Source organism: Dryobates pubescens, chromosome Z (genome assembly GCF_014839835.1).
Source record: "Dryobates pubescens isolate bDryPub1 chromosome Z, bDryPub1.pri, whole genome shotgun sequence".
Taxonomy (NCBI): domain Eukaryota; kingdom Metazoa; phylum Chordata; class Aves; order Piciformes; family Picidae; genus Dryobates; species Dryobates pubescens.
This window is the reverse complement of record NC_071657.1, coordinates 134,530,253-134,555,507: the sequence shown is the minus strand read 5'-3', so window position 1 is coordinate 134,555,507 and position 25,255 is coordinate 134,530,253. Positions and strand designations below refer to the sequence as shown.

The 25,255-nt window shown below is 44.4% G+C and overlaps 1 protein-coding gene across 3 annotated transcripts in view; it reads right to left on the bottom strand.

Annotated features, from left to right (window-relative positions):
* Positions 1-4,599: 4,599 nt before the first annotated feature.
* Positions 4,600-25,255, bottom strand: part of DYRK4 (dual specificity tyrosine phosphorylation regulated kinase 4) — a 37,957-nt gene continuing 17,301 nt past the window's right edge. For 2 of the 3 annotated variants that reach the window (XM_009901458.2, XM_054178116.1), the window contains exons 7-14: positions 24,419-24,559; positions 22,176-22,314; positions 19,384-19,465; positions 15,751-15,923; positions 12,093-12,153; positions 10,667-10,796; positions 7,820-7,977; positions 4,600-5,109 (exon numbers count right to left, since the gene is read on the bottom strand). In XM_009901458.2, coding sequence (XP_009899760.2) covers positions 4,883-5,109; positions 7,820-7,977; positions 10,667-10,796; positions 12,093-12,153; positions 15,751-15,923; positions 19,384-19,465; positions 22,176-22,314; positions 24,419-24,559 — 1,111 coding nt within the window. In that variant the 3' untranslated portion in view covers positions 4,600-4,882. Of the gene's footprint in view, positions 5,110-7,815; positions 7,978-10,666; positions 10,797-12,092; positions 12,154-15,750; positions 15,924-19,383; positions 19,466-22,175; positions 22,315-24,418; positions 24,560-25,255 lie in introns of all 3 variants that reach the window. The other variant, XM_054178117.1, reaches the window with a different exon arrangement.

Sequence of the window (25,255 nt, the reverse complement as noted above, 5' to 3'; positions counted from 1 at the left end):
GCTCCAGCACCTCCACATCTCTCTTGTCTTGAGATGCCCAAAACTGGACACAATACTCAAGGTGTGTTCTCACCAGAACTGAGTCCCAGGGGACAATCACCTCCCTTCTCCTGCTGGACACAGCATTTCTAATCCCAGCCAGGATGCCATTGGCTTTCTTGGCCACCTGGGCACACTGCTGGCTCATATTCAGCTGCTTGTCCCCTAGAACCCCCAGGTCCCTTTCTGCCAGAGAGCTTTTCATCCACACTTCCCAAGCCTGTAGCACTGCTTGGGGTTGTTGTGACCCAAGTGCAGGACCTGGCATTTGGCCTTGTTGAAGCTCATCCTGTTGATGCTGGCTCATGGATCCAATCTATCCAAGTCCCTCTGTAGAGCCTCCCTACCCTCATGAAGATTGTGCATCCCCAATCTATTCGGTGGAAGGATAGAGTGAGAAACAGAGAAGGCCTTGGTGCTGTACCAGCAGACACTTTCTGTCTCCTATGAGTCTGCACCACCGTGGGTGGCTCGAGGAGAGCAGGAGCCAAAGGATTCTTCTCAGCATTTTGAAGGTTGTCCTCTTACAGCACAGAGATGAGGATGCTGTCTGCATCCCCTGGAGCTGCTTGTTTCTGCAGAGGAATGTGAAAGCACTGATGTTTTACTGAGGGGCAGATCCTTCTGCCAAGTAATTTTTATTTATTCCTGTCATCTGTGGAAAAGGGGGAGGGGGGAAATAATCATGCAATGGTTGTCTGAAAGAGTCCTTATTAGGAAGTGTTTTGAAGATGGAAATTACTGTGAAGACTTAAAAAAAGAACAGTAGGTTAGCCAGGAAGGGAAGGCAGGAAATACATGGCAGCCAGCTAGCTACAGTGAAATGCCATCCATCTGCCTTCTGTGAATAGAAGGATAATCAAAGTGAATTTCAGCCTCAGGTGGCTGTGCCACTTTCCTCCCAACATCAAATGCCTTGAAAAACCCATTAAGCATATGCTGTGAGAAGTGATAGGATGTTGCTCACTATAAAAAGCTATTGAGATGTATTAATTGTGAGGGAAATGCAGCTCCAGCACACAAGCCCATGCTTCAGATGAGGTTTACAGCTTCACTAAGGTTATGAAATGCTGTCAAGACTTTGTACAACTGATCCCAATCTGTGCCTCTGAAGTAGAGCACAGCAATACACAGGGACACAACTGTGAGAAGGGAGGCATTTTGACTTGGAGCAGCCTAAGCAGTCAAGTGAAGAAGGAGCAGCAGTTGGATCAAAAGACTACAAATTACAGTTCCAAGGGTATGAGAATCTGACATGGTATTAGGGTAAGTACTCTTGCTGTTCTTGGTCTACATTGAGCCCTTGCCCTTAAACATAAACAGAATCACAAAACTGTTAGGGTTGGAAGGGACCTTAAGGATCATCCAGTTCCAACCCCCCTGCCATGGGCAGGGACACCTCACACTACAGCAGGTTGCTCAGACCCACATCCAGCCTGGTTTTAAAAACCTCCAGGGATGAGGCTTCCACCACCTCCCTGGGCAACCTGTGCCAGTGTCTCATCCCCCTTATGTTGAAGAACTTCTTCCTAATGTCCAATCTAAATCTCCCCTCCTCTAGCTTGGATCTATTCCTCCCAGTCCTATCACTACCCAACATTCTAAAAAGTCTCTCCCCAGCTTTCCTGTAGTCCCCCTTCAGATACTGGGAGGCCACAATAAAGTCTGCTCAGAGCCTTCTCTTCTCCAGACTGAATCACCCCAACTCTCTCAGTTGCTTCTTAGCCTCTCTGTTACTTGTGAAACAAAACCAAAACCAAACCACAACACCCACCCCACCCCCCCAAAAAAAAAAAACCAACCCAAAAATACCCACCAAACCCCCCAGTTAAACAAGCAACAAAACAAAACAACCCCAAAAATCCCAAATCCAAAGGGTTTTTCAGTTATCTACAAAATCCTATCCAAATATTCCCTAAAACAGACAGTGAGCCTAGCTCCTTGATCCATGTCCCACCAGGAGTGGGACTCCTCTGTGTAATAAGGCAAGGGTTTTGCTCACATTCTGCAAGTTGCTCACCCACTCTGTGCATTCTGTGGTGCTTAGCAGAACTCCCTTTTTCCTACTACACTCTAGAGATGAATGGAAGCACTTCATAGTCTCCAGGAGGGTTTAGCTGCAAAGGAGTCTTGCTGAAGCCAAAGACACTGTGCCAGCAGCATCTGCCTCACAGCAGGTTGGACTTGATGATCCTTGGGGTCTCTTCCAATCCTTATCCTTATAGGGGCATTTGCTGTGACCATGTTGGGTAGATTCAGTATCTCTAAGGTTGGAAGAGACCTCAAAGATCCAACCTTAGTTATACTGTGATACTGTGATACTGTGATATCTGCCTGCCAAAATACCTTTATAACAGGTTGTTCCAATAATGACTTCTTGGGTCACTCAGCTTCCAGCTTTTTCTGTCCCAGACCAAGAGAACGATCACACTGCACTGTGAAGAACTCCTCTGAGCAGGCTGCTGCCATTAACTTTCTCTTCAGGACCTGCTGTGGTCCATCTGTCATGCAGTCACCTCTGTACCCTGTCAGATGGTTTGTTTACTCATGGTTACATTAGAACTGGGAGAACCATTTTCCTATCCTCCATTTGCATATCCTTTGGGTTTGCCCTTTGCCCAGGGAGGTGGTGGAGTAACCATCACTGGAGGTGTTTAGGAAGAGACTGGATGAGGCACTTGTTGCCATGGTTTAGTTGATTAGATGGTGTTGGGTGATGGGTTGAACTCGATGATCTCAAAGGTCTTTTCCAACCTGGTTAATTCTATTCTATTCTATTCTATTCTATTCTATTCTATTCTATTCTATTCTATTCTATTCCCAAAGAGCCTGTGGGAGGTGGCTGTTATGGTGACTCTGAACACCTAGGAACACCTTGGGACTGCTGCAGTATCACTGCCAAAATAGCAGCTGCATTATGGAGGATAAATTGCTCATTGTTTCCTTTGAAGTGGTAATATTGTCTAGAAACCACAGTGACGTGTAAGAATAGTAATGAGGGGGGTGCTTTACAAATGCACACAGTATCACAGTATCACAGTACATTAGAGGTTGGAAGGGACCTCCAGAGATCAACTCCAACCCCCCTGCCAGAGCAGGATCACTTAGGGTAGTCTGCACAGGAAGGCATCCAGGTGGGGTTGGAAAGTCTGTGGAGAAGGAGACTCCACAAGCTCTCTGGGCAGCCTGTTCCAGGGCTCTGTCACCCTCACTGTAAAGAACTTTCTCCTCATGTTGAGGTGCAACCTTCTATGTTCACACTTGAACCCTGCATTTCTTGTCTTATTACTGCGCACCACTGACAAGAGCTTGGCCCCCTCCACTTGACACCCACCCCTCAGATATTGATAGACATTGATCAGATCCCCTCCCAGGCTTCTCCAGACTAAATAGCCCCATGGCTCTCAGCCTCTCTTCTCAGGGGAGATGCTCAAGTCCCCTAAGCATCCTCGTGGCTCTCTGTTGGATTCTCTCCAGCAGGTCTCTGTCTCTCTTGAACTGGGAAGCCCAAAACTGGCACAGGATTGCAGGTGTGGTCTCAGCAGGGCAGAGTAGAGGGGGAGAAGAACCTCCCCTGACCTGCTGGCCACACTTTTCTTGATGCACCCCAGGATCCCATTGGCTCTCTTGGCCACAAGGGCACATTGCTGTCCCATGCAGAACTTGCTGTCCACCAGGACTCCAAGGTCTTCCTCCATGGAGCTGAAATAACAGGCTGCCCAGGGAGGTGGTGGAGTCACCATCCCTGGAGGTGTTCAAGAGGGGATTGGACAGAATCACAGAATCACCAAGGTTGGAAGAGACCTCAAAGATCATCAAGTCCAACCTGTCACCCAAGACCTCATGACTAAGCCATGGCACCAAGTGCCATGTCCAATCCCCTCTTGAACACATAGAATACATAGAATACATAGAATAAACCAGGTTGGAAGAGACCTTCAAGATCATCGCATCCATGGTGCCATGGTTTAATCATGAGGTCTGTGGTGACAGGTTGGATTGGATGATCTTTGAGGTCTCTTCCAACCTTGGTGATTCTGTGAAATGAAATGCAGTGAAAAGCCAATCTACTGTCTGAAGACCTAACTGTTTATCAACTAATTAAATAGATCAATTATAAGGGTAAGAGAAACCCTGGGGGGGGGGGGGGTGTTTAGAGAGATTAAACGCCCTGTGGAGGAGAATTTCCCTGAATCAAACCAGTTTGCTTTAATCCATCCTTCTTGTTGATGTGAATACTGAGTGGAGGAGTGGGCCCAGAATGCTGCTGCTAAGGAACATGATTAACATTTTAAATTTGCTGAAAAATGTGTGACATTAGTTTCCATCTAGTGCTTCACTGTAAAAAGGAGAGAGAGAAGGGGTGGGGGGGAAGTGAAGATGTTGGATGTGATTTCTCTTATTTATTTACTTATTTATTAATAGAGAAGCAAACCCAGTAGTCCTGTCCATGAATTCCCCTTGGTTTGTGCTGTTATAAGAGAAAAGATTCAGATTCTTCAGTCCAATGCATTTATTCTTCCAGATTCGGGAAGCCTGCAAATTCAGAGCTCCAATGCAACACCAAGAGCAAGACACTCTTCCCTCTTTACAAGTCTCCATTTTATTGCTGCTGGTTGTGAAGGATCTGTGATCACAAGGATGTAGGTGAGGAAAATGAATGGCTTGCAAATTCTGTTTTGACTGTCTGGACTATTTCAGGGTAAAGAAAATGAAACATTAACTATACTTACAGTGTGCACAGGCCATGTACAGACAGATACAGCTTATGTTCCTGAGTACCAATAATACCTACAAAATAGATCAGGTATGCAACCGAACCAAGCCTGGCTTGTGCTGCTTATTACTTAATTGGTGGGAAAAAGAGAGGATTTTTGGAAAGAGTATTTTCACCACTGTGTTCTTCTGGATCACTTTGAAGAGGATTTTCCATCTGGGCTTCCAAATGTTTCTCTGAAATCACAAGTTTCCTTCTGTTCTGCACATCATTCTCTGTGGAGAGCAGAGTAGGGGCCAGTCTTTCAGCCAGTTCACTTTGCACTTTGTCATCCACATCTTTGCAGGTCTTTTCTGTAATAATAAGTAAAATCACAGGGTAAGACTGCAGACTCTTAGAATCATAGAATGGTCTGGGTTGGAAGGAGCCTCCAGAGGTCATCTAGTCCAATTCCCCCTTCAGTAAGCAGAGACATCCCCAACTAGATCAGGTTGCTCAGAGCCCTGTTGAGCCTCTCCTTGAATATCTCCAGGCATGGGGCCTCAACCACCTCCCTGGGCAGCCTGTTCCAGCGTTCCACCACCCTCATAGTAAAGAATGTGTTCTTAACATCCAATCTAAATCTGCTCTTCTCTAGTTTGAAGCCATTGCCCCTGGTCCTGTCACTGCAGGCCTTTGTAAACAGTCTCTCTCCAGCCATCCTGTAGGCTCCTTCAGCTATTAGGTCTCCCTGAAGCCTCCTCTTCTCCAGGCTGAACAACCCCAGCTCCCTCAGCCTGTCCTTGTAGCAGGGGTGCTCCAACCCCCTGATCATTTTCATGGCCCTCCTCTGGACCCTCTCCACCAGCTCCATGCCCTTCCTATATTGAGAGCTCCAGAGCTGGATGCAGTATTCCAGGTGAGGTTTTATCAGAGCAGAGCCAAGTGGCAGAATCACCTCTCTGGATATGCTGGCACATCTTTTGATGCAGCCCAGATACACACACAATCAGAACAAAGACATGAAAAATCAGTATTCTGGGATCTTATAGCCACCACTGATAGAATAGAATTAGAATAGAATAGAATTAACCAGGTTGGAAAAGACCTTGGAGATCATTGAGTCCAACCTATCACCCAACACCATCTAATCAACTCAACCATGGCACCAAGCACCCCATCCAGTCTCTTCCTAAACACCTCCAGTGATGGTGACTCCACCACCTCCCTGGGCAGCACATTCCAATGGCCAATCTCTCTTTCTGTGAAGAACTTCTTCCTAACATCCAGCCTAAACCTCCCCTGGCACAGCTTGAGACTGTGGAGGTGTTTAGGAAGAGACTGGCTGAGGCACTTAGCGCCATGGCTTAGTTGATTAGATGGTGTTGGGTGATAGGTTGGACTCGATGATCTCAAAGGTCTTTTCTGACCTGGTTAATTCTATTCTATTCTATTCTATTCTATTCTATTCTATTCTATTCTATTCTATTCTATTCTATTCTATTCTATTCTATTCTATTCTATGTCCTCTTGTTCTGGTGCTGGTTGCCTGGGAGAAGAGACCAACCCCCACTTGGCTACAACCTCCCTTCAGGTAGCTGTAGACAGCAATAAGGTCTCCTCAAATGATGAATCCTTTTGCTCTGAAAGTGAAGTGCACTCTGCTGTGGTTTCAGATGCCATAAGTATTTTGCTGTCAGTAGGGAAAAGATCTTTCTCTACAAAGCTTTGGTACTGCCAGACTTCTTGGTGGCAGCTGCTATAAAGCTTCAGGAATGCATGCCTGCAAAAGTGAGAAACAGTAGCTCCAGGCACCATATTCCACTGCCCATCCATTATCTGCACACTGCGCTGTTGAGGCCAAACCTAAAACTCAGAGCAGGGCATCTATGGTTTATGCTCAAACAACCCTGTCTGGTTTAAGCTGTAGTCAAGGACCTGTAACCAAGGAGACAGAGTTAATTATGAAACAAAGATGAGTGTTATATAACCAGCCTATGAAATAGCTAAAATAGTTCCATATAAGGAGGAGAAGGAACAGTCCAACTTGTGGTCATCTGGAACACTGGGGGGCCCTGACCACCTGAGAGCACCACAACCTGAAGATGAAAAGAGCATGCACAAGGAGGAGGGGGCTTAAGTACAATGATGGTTGGCAATAATTTGTGGAAATCTGATGAAAATGCAACATTTTGATCTATATAATCAGAAGCTTCAAGCCAGTTTCTTATGCAGGGTAGGTGGAGCTCTGCCCTGTGCATCTGGCACTGTGATAATGAATGCCTGATTCTTAATGCTACATTGATACTAAGGAGTTTATTCCCTGCTTTGTGGTAACAGTGTCACCTCACTTTACTTCATGCAGATGATGTTACAATATCAAGACACACTGAACCTGATGTAAATCATAGAATCATAGAAGGCCTTATGTTGGAAGGGACCTTAGAGATAGAATAGAATAGAATAGAATAGAATAGAATAGAATAGAATAGAATAGAATAGGAGTAGAGTAGAGTAGAATGGAATAGAACAGAACAGAACAGAACAGAATGGAATAGAATAGAATAGAATAGAATAGAATAGAATAGAATAGAATAGAATAGAATAGAATAGAATAGAATAGAATAGAATAGAATAGAATAGAATAGAATAGAATAGAATAGAATTAACCAGGTTGGAAGAGACCTTCAAGATCATCACATCCAACCTATCACTCAACACCATCTCATCAACTAAACCATGGCACCAAGCACCCCATCCAGTCTCTTCCTAAACAGCTCCAGTGATGACTCCACCACCTCCCTGGGCAGCACATTCCGATGGCCAATCTCTCTTTCTGGGAAGCATTTCTTGCTAACATCCAGCCTAAACTTCCCCTGGTGCAGCTTGAGACTGTGTCCTCTTGTTCTGGTGCTGGTTGCCTGGGAGAAGAGACCAACCCCCACCTGGCTACAACCTCCCTTCAGGTAGTTGTAGACAGCAATAAGGTCTCCCCTGAGCCTCCTCTTCTCTAGGCTAAGATCTTCTATTCCAACCGCCCCACCACAGGTAAATGACTTAGTTCTCCAGGCAGCACATACTCACGAATATTCCCTTCTTCTTTATTCTCTGGTGCAGTGAAAGATCCATCACTGTGCCTCCTTGAAGTCTGTGTTTTCTGGTTTGCTCCATATATTTCTGGTTCCTGGATCCATTCATGTTTCATTGCTTCATCGGGAGTCAAGCGCAGGGCAGGTTCCCACCTTAAATCCACAAACAGATAGTCAAATATATGCTAATATTTCTAATATTCTAATATTTCTAACATTCTTGTATTACTTATATTATACTTATATTACTGCACTGGTAAGGCCACACCTTGAGTACTGTGTCCAGTTCTGGGTCCCTCAGTTTAGGAAGGATGTTGACTTGCTGGAGCGTGTCCAGAAAAGGGCAACAAAGCTGGGGAGGGGTCTGGAGCACAGCCCTATGAGGAGAGGCTGAGGGAGCTGGGGTTGCTTAGCCTGGAGAAGAGGAGGCTCAGGGGAGACCTTATTGCTCTCTACAACTACCTTAAGGGAGGTTGTAGACAGGCAGGGGTTTGTCTCTTGTCCCAGGCAACCAGCACCAGAACAAGAGGATACACAGTCTCAAGCTGTGCCAGGGGAGGTTTAGGCTGGAGGTTAGGAAGAAATTCTACACAGAGGGAGTGATTGCCCATTGGAATGAGCTGCCTGGGGAGGTGGTGGAGTCACCATCATTGGAGGTGCTTAGGAAGAGACTGGATGGTGTGCTTGGTGCCATGGTTTACTTGATTAGATGGTGTTGGATAATAGGTTTGATGCGATGATCTTGAAGGTCTCTTCCAACCTGGTCTGGTCTATTCTATTCTATTCTATTCTATTCTATTCTATTCCATTCCATTCCATTCCATTCCATTCCATTCCATTCCATTCCATTCCACTCCACTTAATTTAAGCCAAAACATTCTGTCTTCTGAAAATCAGGCCTTCATGATATTTTCTGAGACAAATGAATTATATCTGAAAACAAAGAGCAATCTTAGGTGGCCTTCTCTATCCTTCAAAACCTGTGTGTTTTGCTGATCAAACTCTCTTCAGCATCATACTCTTCTGGCTATGCCCTTCATGGTGTTATTAGTGTAGGGATCCCTACTGAATATTGGGTTTGTGTTTTTCACATTCCATCAGTGCAAGCCCCAGGAAAGGGAACATAAATGAGGTATAAGGCCATTCATTAAAAGATGTCTTCCCTCATTTAACTGCTTGAAACTACTGTAGAGACTTAAAGCAACAAAACCCATGTGAGATCTTATTAGAGAAATTAAAGGTGATTTCTTAATGATTGTTTTTAATGATCTCTACACTGATTTTCATCCCCTCACAGGCTTCATTAACTCAGTTCCCACACCCACAAGTACCAAGTGTTCTGGCCAAGACCAATTGTGTGTTGCAGAGAGGACAAAGGTTCTCAGCTACTGAGTCACAGAATCATAGAATCACTCAGAGTCATTGAATCATAGAAACAAAGAATTATAGAATCATTGAATCACAGAATCATAGAAACAAAGAATTATATAATCATTGAATCACAGAATCACAGAAACAAAGAATCATTGAATCATTGAATCATAGAATCACAGAAACAAAGAATCATTGAATCATTGAATCATAGAATCACAGAAACAAAGAATCATAGAATAATTGAATCACTGAATCATAGAATCATAGAAACAAAGAATCATAGAATCATGGAATGGTCTGTGTTGTAAGGAACCCCCAAGGTCATCTAGTCCAACTCCCACTGCAGTCAGCAGGGACATCCTCAACTGGATCAGGTTGCCCAGAGCCTTGTTGAGCCTTACCTTGAATACCTCCAGAGACAGGGCTTCATCTACCACCCTGAGCAACCTGTTCCAGTGTTCCACCACCCTCATGCTAAAGAACTTGTCCTCACCACATCTTGATTGATCTCAGCCTCCATGAATTTTAGGCATGGTCTCTTTTACCTTGAATTTTGGAATCATAGAATGGTTTGGGTTGGAAGGGACCTCTGAAGGTCACCTAGTCCAACTGCCTCTCTGCAGTAAGCAGGGACATCCTCAACTAGATCAGGCTGCATCAGGGGAGGTTTAGGCTGGATGTCAGGAAGAAGTTCTACACAGAGAGAGTGATTGCCCATTGAATGGGCTGCCTGGGGAGGTGGTGGAGTCACCATCATTGGAGGTGTTCAGGAGGAGACTTGATGGGGTGCTTGGTGCCATGGGTTAGTTGTTTAGGTGGGTTGGATTGGTTGATGGGTTGGACACAATGATCTTGAAGGTCTCTTCCAACCTGGTCTATTCTATTCTATTCTATTCTATTCTAGGCTGCCCAATATATGTTTTCCTTTTGGGCTAACAGGAAAATGAATGGCATGAGTGGTATTCTACAACCTTGTCCCATGCAATTAGCTTTGAGCTTTTTCACTGCTGGTCACCTGTGTTTTGGGCTTACCAGAGTGCAGGCTTCCTGACTGGGACACAAACAGCACACTCTTCAGTGTTACCAGTGGGAGAAGTGTCCTGTTTGACGAGTCCATACCATTCCTTCAACCCCTGTTCTGCTGTGCCTTCCACTGCTCAAACACATGTACATTTCCATTCATACTGCATTCATATCCATCTCAGTATTTCTGTTGCTAATCTCTACATGCAGACTATCTGGCTCTAATTTGTCTCATTTAAGGACAATAATGCTAATGATAACATCAATAACAACAACAGTTATCCAAATGGTGCCATGTAGGGGGGGGGGAAAACACCCCAACCAAACAAGATAACCTCAACAAAACTGCAAAACATCCCCACCCCAAAACCTGAACACATACAAAGATTTTAAAGGTACAAGAGAATGAAAGCCTGCTGCAGAGAAGACCAAACTATGAACTCACATTAGACATCCTTTCAGAAAGTCCAAGAAACCAGCATCATGGGTTTTCAGCACTGAGCTTAGATCCTTGGAGTCTGGACATCTCTTTTTCCCCTTGCTGTTTGTTATTGATTTAGGAAAACCTTTGGAATCTGGAAGGAAAAGAAATAAATAAAGACATGATCAAAAATGACATTAAAAGTCCATACCAAATGTTTAAGAATTGCAAGAGCAGCATCCATAGCCCTCCCACCTGACTCCAGTTTTGCCCTGTTGGATTCATAGCCTACCAGCATCATGGGAAAGAGTACTGGTAAATTCATAGACTACCTTTTTTTGTTGTTTCCTGTAATTTACACCACCAAATTAAACACAGAGGACTGAACTTAGAGTAAATTAGTTCCCAAAGCCCACTGCATCCATACTAGCAATAATATGTTTAAGGAGCAACAGGGCAATGGATTTTCCAATCACTTTGGCAATGAGAGGGCCATAAGACGTGAAAAGCACAGCACCAGGTTCATTTGTAGGCCTCCTGTTACCCTTTTCCTTCTCCCTTAGTGTTGTCAATTAAGATGAAGCATAGAATCAGAGAATTGTTAGGGTTGGAAGGGACCTCAAGGATCATCCAGTTCCAATCCCCTCTGCCATGGGCAGGGACACCTCACACTAGATCAGGTTGCTCACAGCCACATCCAGCCTGGAATTAAATACCTCCAGGGATAATGCTTCTACCACCTCCCTGGGCAACCTGCTCCAGTGTCTCACCACCCTCATGCTGAAAAACTTCTTCCTAACATCCAATCTCAATCTACCCATTTCTACTTGTTTTTTTCCATTCCCCCTGTTCCTATCACTCCCTGACTCCCTAAAAAGTCCCTCCCCAGCTTCCTTGTAGCCCCCTTCAGATACTGGAAGGCCACAAGAAGGTCTCCTTGGAGCCTTCTTTTCTCCAGACTGAACAGCCCCAACTTTCTCAGCCTGTCCTCATAGCAGAGCAGCTCCAGCCCTCTGCTCATCCTCATGGCCCTTCTCTGGACACCTTCCAGCACCTCCAGATCCTTCCTGTAATAGGGGCTCCAGAACTGGACACAGTACTCCAGGTAGGGTCTCACCAGAGTGGAGCAGAGGGGGAGAATCAGGTCCCTCAACCTGCTGGCTCTGCTTCTCTTGATTCAGCCCAGGATGGGATTTGCTTTCTAGGCTGCAAGTGCACACTGCTGGCTCATGTTGAACTTCTTATTCACCAGCACCCCCAAGTCCTTTTCTTCGGGGCTGCTCTCAAACCAGTCCCTGCCCAGCCTGCATCAGTGCTTGGGATTGCCCGACCCAGAAGCAGGACTTAAGAAGCTTAAGTTCTCTGAGCCTACTCTTTGTTGGTGCTCTAAGTAGTGATAAGCTAGCAGGGAGGAATCCAGCAAGGACAACACAAAACCAGGAGCAGTTACCAAAGAACGTTCTCTTCCTTGATGAAGCCTGGATAAAGTCAGCTGGTGGAAGTCCCAATACCTTCAACAGAGCAAGTGAATTTATGGAGTTATTCCTCATTTCATAAACATTCATTAAAAGCCACCAGAAGAGAAGTGGTATCACACCCTCCCCTTGAAAAGAAGCTGAATGTCACGACAGGCTGTGAAGTGTCTACAAACCATTTCCTGTTGTGCCTGATGGTAAAAGCAACTAAAAAGGATTGCTTAGAACTGTCTGCACACAGAAAATGTTAGCTTAGAAAGGATGACACTGGGATCTTCACTACCACAGAAGGCTCTAACAAAAAAAAGTCTCTCTTAATGACAGCTACATGCAGAGATGCTTCCTTTGAAAGGTCTTGCACAAACTCACTTGGCACTAGTAGGATCAGACCTGGGGCTGAGCTTAGTGGTTAGCAGGGAGTAACTGAGTAACTTCCTTTCAGGGGTCACCTATTCTAACCTTTGCACTGAGCAGGTGATCTGAGGTAAGAGATGTCAAGGTGCATCACTAAACCTCTTTGAAAAACATTCACAAAGAGCCTAGATCCAAATCTAGGGGCAAGAGAGTATAAGAAGGGGAAGCATCCACAGAATGGGGCTTGAGAAGCGAAGGGTGACCTCTAGGAATAAAATCTTGGTCACCAAGAGAGTAGAGCAACATTTGAGCAGGTGACCCAGTGGGGTTCTGCTCAAGGCTTTGATGCTTTCAAGATTGGCTGGACAAAGCCACAGGTGACTGCTCCAACATTAGCAGAAATCTCTCTGCAGGAGTTTGGACTCCTAAGGACTGCATCTAAGGAGACTCCACACTTACATCGAGATGGAAATGCCACCTGGGCCTGGCCTTGGAGAGGTTTTTGTGCATTTTTCATATATTTTTAAGATTTTTAAAATAGTTTTAATATTTTTTGGTATATTTTTTATGCCTTGTATGATTTTGGTGGATTGGTTTTTTTTTTTGTATGGGATTGGTGTATTTTTATATTTTGTGTATTCTTGTATCATAGAATCAGTCAGGGCTGGAAGGGACCACAAGGATCATCTAGTTCCAGCCCCCCTGCCATGGGCAGGGACACCCCACACTAGATCAGCCTGGCCAGAGCCTCATCCAGCCTGGGCTTAAACACCTCCAGGGACGGCGCCCCAACCACCTCCCTGGACAACCCATTCCAGGGCTTCACCACTTTCATGGGGAAGAACTTCCTCCTCACCTCCAGCCTGAATCTCCCCAGCTCCAGCTTCATTCCATTCCCCCTAGTCCTATCACTACCTGACATCCTGAGAAGTCCCTCCCCAGCCGCCTTCTAGCCTCCTTCAGATACTGGAAGGCCACAATTAGGTCACCTCGGAGCCTTCTCTTCTCCAGACTGAACAGCCCCAACTCCTTCAGTCTGTCCTCACAGGAGAGGTGCTCCAGCCCTCTGATCATCCTCATGGCCCTTCTCAGGACATGTTCCAGCACCTCCAGATCCCTCTTGTACTAGGGGCTCCAGAACTGGAGGCAGTACTCCAGGTGGGGTCTCACCAGAGCTGAGCAGAGGGGGAGAATCACCTCCCTTGACCTGCTGGCCACACTTCTCTTGATGCAGCCCAGGATCTGATTGGCTTTCTGGGCTGCAAGTGCACACTGAGAGCTCCTGTTGAGCTTCTCATCCCCCAGCACCCCCAAGTCTCTCTCCTCAGGGCTGCTCCCCAGCCAGTCCCTGCCCAGCCTGGATTTGTGCCTGGGATTGCCTCGACCCAGATGCAGGACCCTGCACTTGTTCTTGTTGAACCTCATGAGGTTGGCTTGTGCCCACCTCTCCAGCCTGTCCAGGTCCCTCTGGATGGATCCCTTCCCTCCAGCCTGTCTGCTGCACCACACAGCTTGGTGTCATCAGCAAACCTGCTGAGGTTGCACTCAATGCCACTGTCCATGGCACCCACAAAGATGTTGAACGAGACTGGTCCCAGGGCTGATCCCTGAGGGACTGTGCTTGTCCCTGGCCTCCACTGGGACATGGAGCCATTGACAGCCACCCTTTGGGTGCAGCCATCAAGCCAGTTCTGTATCCATCCGAGTGGTCCACCCATAGTTTGTATAGGTTTTGTATTTTTTCCTATTTTGCATATTTTGATATTTTTTCTGCTTGGTCTATTTTTTTGGCCTATTCTTATATTTGGCATCTTTGGTGTGGTTTTGTATATTTTGTATCATTTGGGGTATTTTTTTTATGCTTGGCCTATTTTTTTGGGGGGTCTATTTTTAGGTTTTGTGTAGTTTTTTGGTATTTTAAATATTTTGTATTTTCAGCATATTTTTATCTTTTGTACAGTTTTCCTATTTTTTTATGATTTTGTGTACTTTTTGGTGTGTTTTTTTTATACTTTGTCTATATTTTTTGTATTCTTTTAATATTTTATAGATATTTTTGGGTATATTTTTATATATTTTTTTGGTATTTTTTGCATCCTTTATATTTTTATATTTTTATGGTTTTATATTTTTATATTTTTATGGTTTTATATTTTTATATTTTTATGGTTTTATATTTTTATATTTTTATGGTTTGATTTTTTTATATATTTTTATATTTTGTATTTTTGTTCTATTTTTTATATTTTGTATTTTAAAATATTTTATAGATTTTTGGGTATATTTTAAAAATTTTTTGGTATTTTTTGCATCCTTTTTTATATTTTTATATTTTTATATTTTGAATTTTTGTTCTATTTTTTATATTTTGTATTTTAAAATATTTTATAGATTTTTTTGGGTATATTTTTAATATTTTTTGGTATTTTTTGCATCCTTTTTTTATATTTTTATATTTTGAATTTTTGTTCTATTTTTTATATTTTGTATTTTAAAATATTTTGGTGTATTCTTTATATTTTATCTATTTTGGGGGTATATCTTTTAGATTGAGCATACTTTTGTTTCTATGTTTTCACTTACCCTTTTTCCTTCTACCTTTGCAACTTCCCTTTTACTCAAATGCCACATATTTTTTGTTGGACTGACCTTTTTGCCATCCAAATCGATTCCAGACTCTCTCTTTTGTGACTTTCTCCTCTCCTTTCTCTTGCCTAATTTGCTTTTACCCTACTGGGGAAAAAAGGGAGAGGGGAGGCAATCTAAACCTGTTCCATTTGGTGCTTTTGGACTCCAGGAAAGCTTAAACCACAACACTTCTCCACACAAGTTCTGACCATCTGAAGATGTTTCCCTCAGAAGCAAGACAGTGAGTGTACAAAGCAGTGTTTGGCACATGAAATGGATAGAAGAGGTTTGTGTTAGAACTCATAGAGCCCTTTGGCTGCAATAACCTCCTTCTGAAAGGCCAGCCCTTACCCAGGTAGATTCCATTCTCTTTTGAGGTTTCCCTTTGTTGCTGGCAGGGCAGTTGAACACAGAATACAGAACAGACCAGGTTGGAGATCATCCAGTCCAACCTGTCACCCAAAATGTTTGTCAAATGAGTATCACCCAAAATGTTTGTCAAATGAGTATCACCCAAATGTTTGTCAAATGAGTATCACCCAAAATGTTTGTCAAATGAGTATCACCCAAAATGTTTGTCAAATGAGTATCACCCAAATGTTTGTCAAATGAGTATGCAGTTCCAAGATGATCCCCCCCCCCAAAAGTTACCTCCATGATGCAGGCAAGTTGGTCAACTTCATTTTCACCTGGAAACAGTGGGTAGCCCGTGTAAAGCTCAGCTATGATACAGCCCAAGCTCCACATATCAACAGCCATAGCATAAGGATGGCCAAGGATCACTTCAGGAGAGCGATAAAAGCGGCTCTGGACATAGGTGTACACTGCACCAGAACAGAAAGTTAGACAAGAAGCAAAGTATCACAAGTGAGACACAAATGTGGCTTCCAGATTTCACAGACCAGGCATCACGTATCGACTCTGTCCATTAGCTAACACTAAGGGATTCCTCACACAGGCTCTGCAAACCTTTTCTAATCCCATCCTAAAAAAAAATCAATGCTTTCCACTGCTCTATCTGGAAATTGCCCTTGGCTAAGTTTCACAGAAGGAAATTATTCTGTCAATGCTCTGCTTCTGCTTACTCCATGTTCATTTTCCCATTTGGAGGCCTTCCCCTCGCATCAAGCAAGAGTTCATTATCACAGGCTTGCACTGTAGGAAATATTGGTTTCACTGACACCTAGGGAACGTCCCCTACTGCCTTCTGTTTGCCCTGCTAATACATTATAGCCCCACAGCAGATGTCAAAAGATCTCATTCCCAGATTGGAACTCATCAGAGCGAGTAGGTTAATTCTTTCACCTCTTGTGTTTCAGACAAATGAGCACAAGTACAGCATGCAAGCTCTGATATTTTCTTACTCCCAACTCTCTGATCAACACTCTGTTTAATATTCCTGCACTTCTTTCCATTCCCATATACTCAACATCTTTCTGGAAGGAAAATGTCCTGATCTCTATGATTAGAAAGTGCCTGTGCCTTTGTGCATTTGATCAGTTGCATCATTGTTGTCTGCTCTTTGTCATCCTTTGTTACCAATAAATAGCTGACTTTGTTTTCTGGTCTCCATTCCTGTAGCCCTTTGAGGGTTGCACCAATTCTTGTTTCAGCTGAGAGTTTCCTCAGTCATGCTTTGTTTTTCTTTTCTCTGATTTTGTATTTCAGTTTGTTACACTCCACAAATATTCCAGGCTTCACCTCACCTCACACAGAGTGTGCCATCAGAAAGTTTGCAGATGACACCAAGTGAGGTGGCAGTGTTGATCTGCATGAAGGTAGGGAGGATCTACAGAGGGGCTTGGATAGATTGGATCCATGAGGCAGCATTAACAGGATGAGATTCAACAAGTCCAAATGCCAGGTGCTACACTTCAGTCACAACAACTCCAACCAACACTACAGGCTTGGGGCAGTGTGGCTGGAAAGCTCTCTGGCAGAAAGGGACCTGGGGGTTCTAATGGACAAGCAGCTAATATGAGCCAGCAGTGTGCCCAGGTGGCCAAGAAAGCCAAAGGCATCCTGGCTGCGATTAGAAATGCTGTGTCCAGCAGGAGTAGGGAGGTGATTGTCCCCTGGGACTCAGCTCTGGTGAGGCCACACCTTGAGTGTTGTGTCCAGTTTTGGGCACCTCAATACAAGAGAGAGTTGGAGGTGCTGGAGCCAGCGCAGAGGAGGGCAAGGAAGCTGGGGAAGGGCCTGGAGAATAAATCTGATGAAGAACAACTGAAGGAGCTGGGGATGGTTAGTTTGAAAAAGAGGAGTCTGAGGGGAGACCTCATTGCCTCTACAACTATCTAAAAGGTCATTGTGGAGAGACTGGTACTGGTCTCTCCTCACAGGAGATAGAACAAGAGGGAATGGCCTCAAGCTGTGGCTGGTCAGGTTTAGACTGGATATTAGGAAACATTTTTTCAGGGCAAGAGTGGTCAGGGATTGGAATGTGCTGCCCAGGGAGGTGATGGAGTCCCCAAGCCTGGCTGTGTTTAAAGGCAGTTTGGATGTGGTGCTTGGGGCTATGGTTTAGGGGTGAGGCTTGTAGAGTAGGGTTCTGGGTTGGACTTGGTGATCCTGAGGGTCTTTTCCAACCTGAATGTTTCTGTGATTCACCTTACATTGCACCCAAACACAGGCAAACCCAAAATGACTAGGCACTCTGTCAAAACTGATAAGCAAACCCTAATGGTCAGAAGTCCAAAATATAAGTGGGCAGGTTTGGCTCAGCTTGAATATAAATCTTTGAAAGGAAAAATAAGACTAGTTTCCTTTTTGTTTATGTGTTGGGTTGGTTGGTTTGGGTTGGGTTTTATTTTGTTTTGTTCTAAATTAATAACCTGCACTGCAGTGTTCTTTCTTGGCCTTTGCTTTCTGTTGTAGTGCTTGCTTTTCATAACAGATGATCATAGAATCAACAAGGTTGGAAAAGACCTCAAAGATCATCAAGTCCAATCTGTCACCCAAGACCTCATGGCTACTAGACCATGCACCAAGTGCCCCATCCAGTCTCTTCCTAAACACCTCCAGTGATGGTGACTCCACCACCTCCCTGGGCAGCACATTCCAATGGCTAACAACTCTGTGAAGATCTTTCTCCTCACCTCCAGCCTAAACCTCCCCTGGCACAGCTTGAGACTGTGTCCTCTTGTTCTGGTGCTGCTTGCCTGGGAGAAGAGACCAACCCCCACCTGGCTACAACCTCCCTTCAGGTAGTTGTAGATATCAATAAGGTCTCCCCTGAGCCTCCTCTTCTCCAGGCTAAGCAACCCCAGCTCCCTTAGGCTCCCCTCATAGGGCTGTGCTCGAGGCCTCTCCCCAGCCTCATTGCCCTTCTTGAGGGGCCCAGAACTGGACACAGTACTCAAGGTGTGGCCTCACCAGTGCTGAGTATTTGCATTCCTGATGACAACATCATTCTTGCTTCACAGTATGTCTATTAATGTTAAGATTCATTATTATATGAATTTTTATGCATTTTTTTCTCATTTGCATTTTTTTCTGTATAGAAAGAGAGATTGGCCATTGGAATGTGCTGCCCAGGGAGGTGGTGGAGTCACCATCACTGGAGGTGTTTAGGAAGGGATTGGATGGGGTGCTTGGTGCCATGGGTCAGTTGATTAGGTGGTGTTGGATGATAGGTTGGATGCAATGATCTTGAAGGTCTCTTCCAACCTGGTTTATTCTGTTCTGTTCTATTCTATTCTATTCTATATTCAGGTGTTAACTCAGAGCAGAAGTACAGATTGAGGAGGATGCTACAAGCCCACAGAACTTGGACTCAGTGATCTCAAGGGTCTTTTCCAACCTGGTTCATTCCATTCCATTCCATTCCATTCCATTCCATTCCATTCCATTCCATTCACATCTTTGACAGGGGTAAAAAGAATCCTCCAACTGAACTTAGAGTTTCTAAACTAAAAGAATAATCCACACACTGTATTAATCCAAAAAGTACCAATCCAAATGTAACCATCCCCCTCTGAAAGCTAAGTGAAGTGTTGGGATTGTCCTCCTGGGCTTATTGCAGATAACCACTCCTGCAAATGCAATTCTGCTTTCAACAGAAGTGAAGGAGCCGATGAGGCTTTGGATAAAGAAAAAGGATGGCCACAGCTTACTTGTCTCCTACCAGGATTTGCTCCACAGCCAGTGGCTGAACAGTTCATCAGGTTCCCATTAGGGGCATAGGTCACTACAGGAGTTGAATCAAAGACATAACTTTTCCACATGATTTAAAATCAAGAAAGCTTACTAAGAAAATTACATCAACTTGACTTTTCTGCAGACCTCTTTGGTGTTCATAGCAGCTTGATCCAAAATCAATAACTTTAACTGAACCTTGGCCATTGTGGTATAACAATATGTTCTCCTAAAGAGAAAAAAAAAGAAAGAAAAGAAAAGAAAAGGAAAAAAAGAAACCATCACAAAGAAAAACAAAAGGGTTTAAACACCACAACAGGTTAGTGAACACTGAAAAATAAGCAATGCATCACCCAGTGGGTTTACACTTCTCTGCATAACAAAAGCTTCAAATTACAGCTTGCTTGGGAATGACTCTGCTGACACGAGGAGGCAGCCAAGAGTGTGTAGTTAACCAAAGCAGAGGGGAGGTTTGGAAAGTACCCATCCTAGGCAGGAGCACTAGTCCCTCATGCACAGTCCAAGCCAGGGGACTGCACAGTGCGTGGTGCTCTCAAGGCACCAGCCTCTGAGAGTGTTTGCTGGGGAGCAGAATGACCTCCCCAAGGCTCTTAGCTGTTGATCTAGTAAAAGGCAAACTGTATCTAGTTGCATGCTAGGATAAATTAACAAGAACCATTCTTTTGTGACCGCAGAAAGCTCCTGCCCTGTGAATGAGTGGTACTTCACAGTTCCTCCCTCCACTGCTTTCAGCTTTCCCCAGACTCTCTGTAAGCATACCTCTCTCCACCTCACACAAGTCTGATGTAGAGATTTCAAGGAATTGATAACTGGAAATGATAGGGATCCAACGGATTACTAGCTGGGTACAGATGAGTACAGCACTGTGTGCCTGCAATTCCAGCTTGAGAAGTGATTCTGAAACAGCTGGCTCAAGAATATCTGCCCTGGTGAGTGCCTATGAGGTCTCTTCTGCAGAACCAAATTTTATCCTCACTAAAACTATAAATCAAGGATTTCCTTTGATTTCTATACAATCTTCTCCATTTCTTAGCATAGAGATAGCTGTCTTTTATCAACCAGTTTTATAGTGATCATATGTCAAACTTTGAAGGACTGAGCAGCTCCCAGGTTGATGCCAAAGAACGACAAAGTAGGTCCTAGGGTAATTCGTATATTCTAGGTATGTATTCGTGGGCTCATAAGGAAACACAAGAGGGAGAAGGTGCTCCTGATGAAAGGCAAGACCAGGATTGACTTGCAGTACTCAGGAGCTCTTGGGTCTCTTATAGGAAGAGGAACTAGATGACCTTTAAGGTCCCTTCCAACCAAAACCGTTCTGTGGACATAATGCTGGCTTAATAGTGTGTAAGTTTAGACTGGGAGCTTAGGAGGGGAGAGGATTAAGCCCAAGAATTCAGCATGGTATAAAATAACTTAATTGCAAGCTCAGAATTTCATAGGACTCCATTCAGGCATTGGAATGTGCTGCCCAGGGAGGTGGTTGAGTTTAAAGGTGGTTGTGTTTAAAGGTGATTTGGATGTGGTGCTTGGGGATATGGTTTAGGGCTGAACCTTGTAGAGTAGGGTTCTTGGCTGGACTTGGTGAGCCTGAATCCATTTTCCAACCTGAATGTTTCTGTGATTCATGGTAGGACTCTGTCTCTAGCACTGAATCTCTCTCACAATGCAAGGCATCTGATTAGCTGCTAAATAAGGTTCTGGGGGGAGTGGTTACCTAGAATCAAGTCCAGAGATACTCCACACTCTACCTAACATTGAGAAATATCACAGCAAGCAGAGGGAAGAATACACACGGGTTTCAGGCAACATAAATTCATGAAACTGTGCACTTGTAGAATGAGAACAAAATTCCCTCTTAGTTAACTCACTAAATGTGCAGTAATAGGTTACTCTATTTAAATACAGGCTGCACTCATTCATCTTGCCAGCCTCATTCCTTGTCGTTGGCTGCCTGGAAACAGTGTTCCCCATTGGGCTAATTTGTTGTTGATGAAGATATTCTGGTTGCTTTGCAGCCTTCACTTCTCACTGTAAATGGATCTGGCAAAAGATGCTGGCAAGACAATGGGGACAGCCAGTATGTGACTTTTCAGCCATCTCAGTCAAGACCCAGGAAGAAAAATGAGAGCAGATTTTCATCATTAGCATTTTCACTTGAGAGGTGGTTGGTTGATTGATTGATTGGTTCATTTGCTACTTTGCAAAAGGAATAAAGAGAAACATTCACCTGAAAGGAAAATGTAAATAAATTACTTCAGAACTGTTAGAAAACTGTAAAAAAAAAAAAAAAAACACCCAACAAACCCAAAAAATTAGAATTGGAACTTAAGGACAATGGAAGTGTGATGGAAGTGTGTCCCCTGGAATGAGCTAGAGCAGCAGAAATTGCATCACAGATGTTCCTCCAGAAACAGGTGTGTACTCTAAATGCTGTACTATAGAATGGCTTTGTCCTGGCCTCAGCTGGCTACTTAATTTTACAGCTCTGCATATGAAGCTCGATGGACTTAGCAGGATAACCTGAAACAAGCTGCCTTGTGAATGTCTCCTTGAATGACAGTGTCCCTCATGCTGAAATGCTTAATTTCACAAGGAGGTATTTTTTATTCCCCTTTCTCTATGCCAAATGCCATTGCCTGACTTCAATTCATATTTGCATGCAGTTTAGCAACCAGATAACATCTATGTATTGTATGTATTCTATATGTAACATTGCAGTGAATGAACTGAATCAATGGCAAGAGTCACTCAACTCCAGTTCTGAGGGAGTCTGAGATAAACCACAGCTCCTGCACAAAGACCCTACTGGGGTTTTAAGGAGTCTGAGAGTTCCTTTTGATCAGTTACAAAAAAAAAGCAGGATAAAGCTAATGTATTCTGCACAGAATAACAGGTTGTGAAATGACTGTACTTACAGGCTTCAGATCACAGTGAATGATTCTTTCCTGGTAGAGCACTTGCAAACATCTCAGCACACCCTGAGTGAAGTGTCGAATTAAAGACAAACTGAAACCTTGGAAATTGTTCTTTTTGATCAACTCATACAAATTTATTCTGCGAGGGTTGTGGGAGTGGAAGAAGAAGACAGAAGGCAGAAAAGAGATTAGGGAACTTATTTTCAAAGGCATGATTAGCTCACAGTTCATCAAGTGAGTATTTAGCCTGTCTTCCTACATGAGGGAGGACTCATGCAGAAGAGAATGACTTAGCTATTTTCCTCCTCGAGAATGCTCTTCTGCATGTAACATGCACAAACACCTCCCTTGAGCCTCCAGATCTAAAGAAGACATAATGTTGTCAATGGACTTGCTTGCTTGCTGAACTCAGTGCTATATTATGAGCTGAGCTGATTTTCATCAAGAACAACTGTCATTCAGGAATGAGAGGAATACATTTTCTTCAGCCTCTTCTCATTCTCACTTGCCTTTGCCTTGGCACCTTGTGTAAACCCTTTTTCTCCAAAGAGTCTTTCATCAGCAGCAAATCTCTCTAGATAAATACTCCCATAAATTCAGGTCTCATTAGCTTCCTGTAGCCCTCCTGTCACTTATCATATCAGAGCATTAAGTGATGTTGCTATTTTCTGCCAGGCTTGGTTAGCAACATATGAACGTTGCCCTGAGACCTTGAGAGCAGCCTTAATAGCCCTGCCCAGCAGCCTGGGATTCCTCCAACCTGCCCACAGCCCAGAACCCCATGTCAAACCCTCAGGACCATCATTCCCTGATCCAGTGACACCACAGCAGGGATGGTCTCCAGCTCCCTACAACCCCTGCTATGCACCCCACCAAGCCAGGCCCATGTCCCAGGGCAACCTTGGTCCATCCCTGTAGCCAGGGCTGAGGCTGTCCATGTACTCCCTCCTGCTGCCCTTCTCCTGGCTGTCAGGTTCTGCCCTCAAGGACTCCATAACTCCTATTGCCAGAGGCCCAGGAAGCCCTCAGCCTACTCTGTGCCCTGACAAGTAGAATCATAGAATTGTTAGGGTTGGAAGGGACCTCAAGGATCATCTAGTTCCGACCCCCCCTGCCATAGGCAGGGACACCTCACACTAGGGCAGGGACACCTCACACTAGGTCAGGTTGCTCAGATTAGGTTACTCAGGTTGAGTACTGAGTGCTAAATGTGTGGTTGTTCTTCAGAGGAGGAAAGGGCCACAATGAAGGTGGCTGTTGAAGGGATGCACAAGTGTGTCTTCAGCAACATTGCTCTCAAGAGTTGTCCTCAGCAGGACCAGAAATATCTGCAAGGACATCAACAGCTGCAGCTTTCTGCCTTCCCACCTTGTGCATCCACTGGTGGCAGGCAAGGTCCGTTCCTCCAGAGGTAACCCAGGTTACTAGGGCTTGATGAAGAAGAATTTAGGGGTCTCCACTGTACTTTAAAAGCAGTAACTATTTTACCAGACAAATATATTATTTTTTCTATGACAGCCAGTCTTCAACTCTCCAGTGAAGAGCTGAAACATAATGGCTGTCCCAGGAAGGTTTTCCTACAGCAGCTTTCTGAGAGCGTGGTCTATGGCAATGCCTATCCCTGTCTGGCTGTGAGTGGCAAGCTCCCATGCAGCAACACACTGACTTTAAGTCTCTTTGAGATCAAGCCTTCCATACAAAGATGAATCTTCAGCCAGGGCTGTGACAGGTGCAGCAAAAGGACCTTTACTTTAAGAGATGGGGAACTATGGGTTAACCTCCACAGTTCCAGCTGGACACTCTGATTACAGGGAGGCTGCTGGTGGATAAAATGCTCTGGCTTCTCTAAAATGTCTCCAAAATTCCTAGGATATGTCCTGCAGCACAAGGCATAGAAAACAATAAGAAGCTGTACTTTTAAGTTGTTTCATATTATTTATGTACCCTGAAGCTTACAAGTCCAGAAATTGTTGTTTGATTCATTTTTTTTTTTGGTCAAGGAAGCCTTCACTACACAGAACAAAAAGATAAGAGATGGATTATGGCCTCATCAAGGTTTTTATCACTTGGCCTTCGGTGGCCAAAGGCTCAGTTATACAGCCTGTATTTCAACAGGATCCCTTCCTTCTAACATTAAGAGCTGCAAATTCTTCTGAAGAAGAAATAATAAAAAGAAATAAAGCCTGGAAGGTGCAAGATTTACAATGCTCTGTAAGGTTTGTGGAAAGGAAAATAGACTTTACCCCAGCAGCTCAAAGGAGATGCAGAAGTGGTTGCGAAAGTAGAAGTACTCCTTCATGTGGATGATGTTGTGAGTGTCATCCTTGTCCTTCTTCAGGAGAGCATCAAGGATCTTCACTTCTACCAAAGCCTGGCTGTGAAATCTGAAATCACAGAATTAAGCAGGTTGGAAAAGATCTTCGAGATCAAGTCCAACCTATCACCCAGCACCATCTAATCAACGAGGGCACAAGCCCTATGAGGAGAGGCTGAGGGAGCTGGGGTTGCTTAGCCTGGAGAAGAGGAGGCTCAGGGGAGACCTTCTTGCTCTCTACAACTACCTGAAGGGAGGTTGTAGCCAGGTAGGGGTTGGTCTCTTCTCCCAGGCAAGCAGCACCAGAACAAGAGGACACAGTCTCAAGCTGTGCCAGGGGAAGTTTGGGCTTGAGGTGAGGAGAAAGTTCTTCCCAGAAAAAGTAATTGACCTTAAGAAAAAGTAATTGTGCTGCCCAGGGAGGTGGTGGAGTCCCCGTCCCTGGAGGTGTTCAAAAAAGGATTGGATGTGGCACTTGAAGCCATGGTTTAGTTAGTCATGAGGTGTTGGGTGACAGGTTGAACTTGATGCTCTCTGAGGTCTTTTCCAATCTTATTGATTCTATGATAAATCATGGCACTAAGTGCCTCATCCAGGCTCTTCCTAAACACCTCCAGTGATGGTGACTCCACCACCTCCCTGGGCAGCACATTCCAATGGCCAATCTCTCTTTCTGGGAAGAATTTCTTCCTAACATCCAGCCTAAACCTCCTCTGGCACAGCTTGACACTGTGTCCTCTTGTTCTGGTACTGGTTGCCTGGGAGA